The following is a 9,269-nucleotide window of genomic DNA, read 5'->3' on the forward strand; positions in this document are numbered from 1 at the left end:
TCTTAAGGTGCCAGCAGGGTTGTTTCCTTCTGAGGCTCCTTCTAGGCTTGCAGATGGCAGTTTCTGTTCCTGCACATGGTCTGCCCTTCTGTGTCAGTGTCCCCATCTCTTCTTTGTTCTCTTAGGGTGAGTTTATTGATACCACCTCATTTACCTTCAGTTCCTCTTAAAGATCCCATCACCAGTACAGTCGCATTTCAAAGTCCTGGGAGTTAGGATTTCAATATAGACACACTGGGGATGCAATATAGATCATAATAAAAAGGTATGTGAAGAGAGTGTAGCCTGAAAACAGTCATTTCATAAAGGAGAACTTAATTGTTGAATTAAAAAAATAGGTTTTCTTTGCTAGTGATATAGGTTAAATGATATTTCTAAAACTGTGGGAGGTGTGTGGAAGCTGCACCCCTTCTGCTGGCACCGTTTACACTTTTTCTTGCAGTTGCCTTTATTGTCTCTCAGTAACTTTCTTACTGCACCCTTGACCAAAAGAAGTACCTATTGTTTCTTTAAGATTCCAACAACTTACTGAATATTTAGGTTTTAACAGCTTAGTTGCCCTTTGAAAAAATTAAAACATTAAAACAAAAGAATGATAGCATTTTTATTTAGTTTTGACTAACCACAGGACTCACTAATAAGATGTGTGTGGGGGGGGGGCCTACACAACTCCTGCAAACCTTGGGTTCGGGTCTGATCAGAGAGGACCACGTTTCTCCTCATCCATGCAGATGGCCACACAGAGTACCCAAAGCTCTACTTGATGTGACTGAAAAGCATTGAGCAGAGTCCGACACTGAAACTGAGAATGCTCTGGATTTTGGTAATGCTTGGGGTGGTATCACCATTTCTCTTGAATCCCAAAACAGCTGCAGGAACCTGAGTTTAACGCAGCACCTTTGGGCACTCAGTGTAGTTTAGGGACCATGAAACTATATTTCTACTTCCCTAATAGGTTTTATCAGCTCCTATTTTAATTTTTTAAGTGTATTTTTCAATTTAGCCTCATTTTGAATATTAATATCCATGAAAATCAATCTCCTGACATTTAATATGTAATAAAACCCATAAACCACACAATGTTTATATGTTACCAGTGGTACCTGTAGCTTAGGAAATACAGAGCTTATTAATTGTAAAGAGTAACAAGCTTTAACTTTGGAAATTCAGTTTTCCTTCTCAACCTCTGACCTAATAGGCCTTATTTGGGGGTGATTTAAGATTCCCAGTAACAATGAGTGGAAGCTGCAGAAAGTGCCCTGTGTCTACAGTGCACATAATGAACCTACCTTGATCTTTCTTTCTTTCTCTCTCTCTCTTTTGTCTTGTCTTGTCATCTTTTCTTTTTTATTTGCAGCCCTTGGGATTGAACTCAGGGCCTTAGCGCTGAAATTCATCTTTGGCCTTTTTTTATTTTTTATTTTGAGACAAGGCTCACTAACTTGCCCAGGCTGAGCTACAATTACAGTAGCCTTAGCCCCCAGAGTACTGGGATTACAGACTTGTGCCATTACACCAGGTTAAGAATCTCTAACTTACATTTACTCTAGTAGTGCACATTCTGTTGGTTTGGACGAATGTATACTGACATCCAGCCACTGACACAGTATCCTATGGAGCAGTTTCACTACCTTTTAAAAGTCCTCAGTGCTCTACATGATTAAGTGCCTGGTTTTGACTTCTGTTACAGGAGCTTGAAATGCAGGCTCGAGCTCACGGACTTTCCCTTATTCCATCCACGGGTCTCTGCTCTCCGGATTTGGTAAATAGAATCATCAAGCAAGAACCGGTTCTTGAGAACTGCAGTCAAGACATTCTGCAGCACCACCCAGACCTGAGCTGCACGACCACCCTGGATCTCACCGACGGTACGATCAGCTTCAACAGCAACCTGGGGACGGGGGCTGAGGGCAACCCTGCCTACAGTGTCCCCACGAAAATGGCATCCAAACTGGAAGACATCCTCATGGATGATACTCTGTCTCCTGTTGGTGTGACTGACCCACTCCTGTCGTCTGTGTCCCCGGGAGCCTCCAAAACAAGCAGCCGGAGGAGCAGCATGAGCATGGAAGAGACAGAGCACGCTTGTTAGCAAGGCCGCCCGTTCAGCCACACGGACTGCTTCCTGTCTGGATTAGCAGACTTCATAGGTCACCTGAAGGGGTTTTCTTGATAATTTTCCTTCCTTAATATGAATTTTTTTCATGCTTTATCAATAGCCAGGATATATTTTATTTTTAGAATTTTGTGAAACAGACTTGTATATTCTATTTTACAACTACAAATGCCTCCAAAGTATTGTACAATAAGTGTGCAGTATCTATGAACTGAGTTTGCCTCTGGCACAAGCTTTCTGAGCAAGTGGATTTTGCATCAGAGAAGTGTCTGTCCATTTTTATTCAGGGGAAGACTTGATTTGAGATTTTTATGCCTGTGACTTCCTTAGAAATTAAATGTAAAGTTGAAGTACAAGAATGTAAAGCAACCAAAAACAAAAAGAAAGAAACCTTCGTACTAAACCTTTCCATTTTATAAATTTATTGATTCATTGGTACTGCCTTAATATACAGTACCTTTCTAGCATTGTTTAGTGTTTATATTGCAAACTATTGAAAGAACTGGTATATGCTATAAAAGACAAAAAAAAGCGGTCATTTTAATAACGATTATCTGGTTAGAAGATATAATTGATACCAACAAAAACTGAAAGGAGTCGGACCAAAACTCTAAAACAGAGTTAGTCTTGCTCTCTTTAACTCTCTAAAGTTAGTTTTTTTCATTAATGAATTAATGAGAGTGATTTAATTTTTCATAAGATGTATTTTCTTTTGAAATGGAAATGAATGTCCTCTCACAGTATAATACGAGGAGCAGTGGAAGTTTTACTCCCCCCCCCCCCATTTTTGCTTTCAATAAGGCAGCCACACTGGGCACATTTCTAATTGGCATGGCTATTTTTATTTTTAAATTATGTTTTAGTCATTTGATTTGTACAGACTTTTATTATCATCATTCTTTTCATTGTTTGTATTAATTTCTAAGAATATGCATCTTAAAATTTCAAGTTTCAATATTTTTACAACTCACTGGTGGTTTTCTGGATTCTTTGTACACCCATGAAAGCAAACTTTTTTTTTGCAAGGTCTTGTGTTTAAAGAGAGCTTTGAAAATATTTTGTATATTACAGTCTCACTCAGAACTGTTTTTCAGCACATTTAAGGTATAGTATTAATAGGTTAAATACTGGCTTTCTAGAAAGAATAAACTTATGTATTTATTTTTAGGATATAAAAAATAGCAATATTCTTGGAAACTGATAACCATAGTATTATTATGCCCATTACGGTCATTAAAATTGGGGCTTAATTCACCAAACTCACTGGAATTTTTTTTTAAAGAGAAAAATACTGGATTGGCAAATTACTGTTACTTGATAACAATATTTTAACAAGCAGCAATGTTGTAAAGTTAGTTTCAGTGCATTATCTATTTGCGTAGCCCTATGCAATAACAGTAGTGTTAATATGTATCAAGCCTCAGTGTTTTATACAAATGATATTATAGTGTTACAAGCCAGGCTGGGGAATGGAATTTCTCAGTAGCAGCCTACAGTTGAATAGTGAGTGGCATAAAGCATATCCATTCAGAATGAAGTGCCTTAAATATAGCAGTAGTCTTTTTTGGACTAGCACTGACTGAACTGTAATGTAGGAGAACGTTTCAAGATGGTATCTCTAGTCGACAGGAACATGTAGCATGGTGCCTATGTAGACCATATAAGAGCTTCCAATTTTCCTTCACATATTTTTAATATGAAATATATTTTAGTGACAGAGTGCCAACTTCTTTCATCAGGAAACCTTATTCAGAAGGGTTCTTACTGCACCCTTGACCACTTTTAAAAAAGTGTTTAAATGTCAAATGTGAAGTAGTGATGGGCGATGGAGGAATCAGAAGAGTTATTGTCAGCTGTGTGAATGGATGGCTTCAGTGGAAATAATCAACCTGCATCGTCCCCAGGCACATTGGGCAATGAGAATCCTCGGAAACACTGATGATGCTATCACTTTTATAGCTTTATTACTTAAGGGGGTAGGGAAGATTAGTTCCCATTCTTTCAACCCTCTTAATTGTATAGCTCTTTTCCTAGAATAGTGATGCAAATCTGCATGAACAGCAAATTGTACCGTAGTGTTCACTGATACAATCATAGCATTGTCTAGTTTTCTCTTCATATTTATATGGGGGAGGGGTTTGGGTGTGAAAGTGGAAGATTGCGATGCTCTGATACCAGTTTTTCTTAGCTGATTTTGAGGGATTTTAACACTAGACCAAAGGTGGACTGACCATGGCTGAAGGACCACAGCTGTGGAGAAGCAGCCTTCTGGGAGGCTTTATTGAGAGAGTGTATGGCATCTTGTACCACTGCCTCACTCCTGCAACTCCAGAGCTTGCCGTCACCGGCTTCCCTGTCTCCTGTTTTTTTTTTTTGTATCGGGGATTGAACTCAAGACCTTGCGCTTACCTTACCAAGTAAGCGCTTGAACTGCTGAACTAAATCCCCTTCCTGTCTTCTTCTCAAGACAGAGTTGCTGGGAGTGGCAGGTGAGGAAGCTCAGGAGAATGCTGCAACCTTGGGGAGTGGTTTTCTTTCTTTCTTTATTGCCAAACAGTATGTGGATTCATCTTAGTGACTATTTAAGCCAAGAAGCAGTGTTTGGGGCTTGCTGTTTTAACAAGAGAATGATCCACACCACTCCCCCTATCCCTGGGTACAGAATTGTGACTCAGGGTTGGGCCTCCATTTGGAGTGACCAAAATATCAAAATTGTCCACCTGCCTTTAGGTAAGACAATGGACATACCAAACCTTCTGACTTTGCCAAAAACTGTATGACCAATCTGGTCATATCTTAAGGATGACAGTTCTTTCTGGTTGTTTTTAAACAATAAAGCAATAAGAAAATAAAGTACATAGGATATTAAAAGATAAAATAAAGCACAAAAGAATGCACTTAGTAATATTTTTGAAAAATGCACTGGGGAAAAGTTGATGTTGATAGCAGTATAAAAACCCTATTTCTTGATAAAATGACAAATGACTGTCTCTTGTGGACGCTTGGTACTGTAATGTTAATAATAGTCATTTGCTGTTGGATGCAGCAATAATTTCTGTATGGTCCATAGCACTGTATATTATGGATTGATATTAATGTATCCAATGAAATAATTGAACTATTGTTCTTGGTAGCTTCATTAAAGCATTTGGTTTTTCACATAGTGATGGCCAGTTGTGTTTAGTTAATGTCAGTTTTGAATGTTGTTTTCCTTACAAAGAAAAATGGTAGTGCACAATTTTCTCATCTAATGAATTACAAATTGCGAGAAAAATTTTTAAATGTCAGCAGTACTTTATTTTGTCTTAAATGCCACTCTAAAATGATACTTTTTTGGTTAGAAACATTTTTATTACTTTATGACTTGTATTTAAATGAAGTCTAATTATGTAGCCCCCATCCCTCTGATTTTGGGGAGACTTTTAACTTTCAAATACCAAGAAGCCTTTTTAGGTGTTTCAATAAGAGGCAGCTATAAGGAAAAAAAAAATGACATTGCCAGGGAAACATTTGCGTATTTACAAAAAAAGAGAAGATACTGGGTTTTTAAAAATACAAATTTACAGTAATGAAAGCTTAAGATACCCAACCTGCCAGATCCTGGCTGTTTTTTTTTTTTTTTTTTTTTAAATACAGTACTTAAGAATCATTTGATAAATGTTGGATTTGAATTGGAAAGTGTCAGACTAAACATGTCTTTATTCCCTAGCTAGACCTTAAACTTCTGCCCTTTTAAAAAAATATTCTAGCTTAACCTCTGGAGAAAAGCGAGCAAGAAACTTCTGTAATGCTTCTGATCTGTCAGCTTTTTCTCAGTTTTAATTTTTCTCTTAAATTGTTATATACGATAATTGAGGCCTTTCTTTTTCAGAGTTATTTGAATTATTTATATTTCCCATAGAAATATGAGTGTGTGATGTCTAAAAAGCGTAAAAATAGGAAGATTTCCTCCCTGAACAAGAGAATTTTCTAGGTGAAATCAAAAGCAGGTAAGTTGAAAGTCGGGGCTTTTCATCTCAGGAGGGGTCAGCAGCTGTGCCTTACCCTTACTTACCATCCCTGTACCTCAGTCTACTTCTGCTCATTGGAGATCAACAGTAGTTACCACGTAGTGGTCTTGTAAAGGCCACACATTTCATAACTAGACTTTTTCCTTGGCAGCGTATAGGAAATCTCAGTAATGGGCAACTATTTTTATATTGCTATCAAAATCATTATTAAAATACAAAATACTCTTTGAATTGTCAAAATCATCCTCTTCATGCCTGCAGGACATGAACACCACAGTGAAACATGTTATGACATAGGTCTAAGATTTGTATAAGGCCTGGAGTGTAGCTAATATCTAGCATGCATGATGCTCTGGGTTCAGGTCCTAACACCATAGAATGATACCATGTGTGAACTGGTAAGTCAAAGGTGTCTACTTTTAAGGCAAAGGAGGACCTTTTTTCTTTAGTATCCCACATTAGAATAGTTCAGAGAATATACAAAATTTACTACATTTTAAAAGTATCTTGATCTGGGGATATAGTAGAACACTTGTCTAGCATGTGCAAGGCCTTGGTGTTCATTCTCCAGTACTGCAAAAAAGGTGGAGGCGGGGAGACCTTTAGCACAAATGACCTAAATTTAAACTGCATCAATCCTGTGTACTTCTGAATATGTGCTTTTGCATGAGAATAATATACTATTTCCAGAAAATGTGACTTGCTTAACCTGAATTTTCTATTATATTCCTTAGAGAATTAAATATTGCAATGTGTACCAATATTATACACTTAAGAATGTGTCTTGACTGTATCATGTCTGTTCATGTTCCTATCAATATTGATATGTTTTTCAGGATTTTCTTTTCAATTGCATTTATATTTGATGGCTTCTTTAGAATAGCATCTGAGAAGTTTATCTTTATAGTCCAGCCAATAGGAATGTACCTTTGAAATTATCCTGCCTTTACTGTTTTGTGTATGCCAACAACATTTAATGCATAGCCAAATAGCAAGAGGAAAGCTTGTCTAAAAGGAGTGATGTAAAGTTAAGACTTTCATTATACATAGAGAGAAGTGCTGATGATCTTTTAATTCTTTACAGCCACACCTGTGGCTCAGTTAGCAGTGGCTTCATTTCTCCATCTGCCCAAACTAACAGGAAACACAGTACACATCTTATACAAATTATAAATGCAGGAGCTTCTATAATCTCAATTGTCCCAAAAGGCATGTACTCTCTCACAAATTGCAAGTGTATTTGTCATATTAAATTGTGAAGCACTGTATATACATATAGTTTAGACATGCTTAATCATATGTGTGTTCAATATTTATCAAAGTCTTTTGATCCTATTAACCTATACCAGATAAGTTAGTAAAGTAATATGAGTATACACAAAATCAAATAAATTTCAGCAACATGTCTAAATGGTAAAGACAGTTTGCTTTTGAAAAATTTGCATTTTAAATTTCTAATTATGGAGTCAGTTGAAGATATATTCAAATGGGTGCAATTGTCACTCAAAATCCCTTATATATTATTCAGACAGCAAAATCTGTGGAGATAGAAACCACTAAACTAGAGTTTCCCAAACTTTGCTTCATGGAACTAATTCCACAAGCTGTTCCAAAAGTTGCTTTGAGGAATGGAGGTTTGGAGGTGGGGTTGGGTGGGGGTGTGAAACGCTATAGTTAATCTTGAGAAAGTTAACTTTGGGAAATGCTGGGCTAAGCAAATTTGAGCACTCAAACTGCAAGACTTCTCACATTCTAAAATATGCTAATGTGCCTTGAGAGTTTTCTTTGGGCCTGGGAATAGTAGGCAGAGTTTTCCATGTTATATGGGAGTGGGGGCAGACTGACAGACACCCATTAATGGTTCCAAAGTACATATTTGGGGAAATTGTGGAAATTTTACAGAAATTATGTGGAGTTGATAAAGCTTATTTCTCCTATTATCTTAGGGTAAGTATGTTTATATTTGTTCATGATTCTGCAAGTAGTTTTTTAACCGCAGTGAAATGATTAAATTCTGGTTAAGGAAACTACTGCCTTAAAAGTTATTGTGAATTTTTAAAATAACATGTTTTTACTTTAATAAAACCATCCATTCAGGTTATACATATTAATGTACTTTTCTAAGAATAGTTTTCTCAAAGTCCTCTGCATTGTATGTCTTCTACCCCCATTAAAAATGGACAGTAGTTGGAAGGTAGGTGGTGATCTTGGTTATAAGATAGCTACTTTATTACTGTAGGTTTTCCTGATTTTTTTATGGTAAAGCATAAGAAAGAATTTTGTAGTATTCAAAATTAACATAGTCTTGTCAATCATACTCTTTTTTAATACCAACATATCCTATGGACCAGGTTATATCTTAAAAATTTAGTTGTTAACTATTTGTAGGCCAAGCTGAAAAAACTACATTAGCCATGATAGAGCTCAATATATTATAATTACTAAGATTGTTCTAAAAGTTAAAATACCCCATATTTGCTCATCTTTTCTAATCTGTACCGATAAGATTAGAGATTTCTTTCATTCAATATCTTTTTGAAAATCTATTTTCTGAGCTCCAATTTGTTGCCTGGGAATAAATGGAAAATAGGGATTTCACTGCAAAGGAATGGAAGAGAGGAATATATTTGCTCATCACACCGTGAAACCCAATGCAACCTCATGTACCCTTAGGTTCAAAAGCTCAGTGTTTCATTGATCTACCCATCTTTAATTGTCTTGACTTTATCTTCTTCACAGGTGGGTCTTCACCAGGAGTCCAGTGGAAAGCCACAATCTCTTTTCCAATTGCTATAGCAAAGTCCCTCAAATTAGTTCTGACCCTACCTCCCTTATTATAGTCATTATGGCCCAAAGATGACCACAACAACTGGCCAGTTCTGAGCCATGTACCTGCTGTACTAGCTTCACTCTATAATGGTGGACCATAATAAAAAGAGATGTGATCCATGTAAACTCAGAGAACAGTGCTCTCCCCGAGAGAGAAGAGGGTTCTGGCTAGGCAAGACAACAGATAATCATTGCTGTTGATTTTAAGAGGATTGGACAAATTCAATTGTTACCAGTCTCTTGCCCCTCATTTCCTGATGTATCATTTTGAGGTTTTTTTCCCCCTTCGTATAGCCTTACCATGAGATGATGGA

General features: G+C 36.8%; 1 protein-coding gene across 10 annotated transcripts in view; it reads left to right on the plus strand.

Moving 5' to 3' along the window:
* Mitf (melanocyte inducing transcription factor) overlaps window positions 1–5,279 on the plus strand; it is a 198,710-nt gene extending 193,431 nt beyond the window's left edge. For all 10 annotated transcript variants that reach the window (XM_013156514.3, XM_063260242.1, XM_063260243.1 and 7 more), the window contains one exon: window positions 1,691–5,279. In XM_013156514.3, coding sequence (XP_013011968.2) covers window positions 1,691–2,092 — 402 coding nt within the window. In that variant the 3' untranslated portion in view covers window positions 2,093–5,279. The remainder of the gene's footprint in view (window positions 1–1,690) is intronic.
* Window positions 5,280–9,269: the final 3,990 nt, after the last annotated feature.

Source organism: Cavia porcellus, unplaced genomic scaffold (assembly GCF_034190915.1).
Source record: "Cavia porcellus strain 051 isolate PalLab524CR breed Dunkin Hartley unplaced genomic scaffold, mCavPor4.1 scaffold_13, whole genome shotgun sequence".
NCBI lineage: Eukaryota > Metazoa > Chordata > Mammalia > Rodentia > Caviidae > Cavia > Cavia porcellus.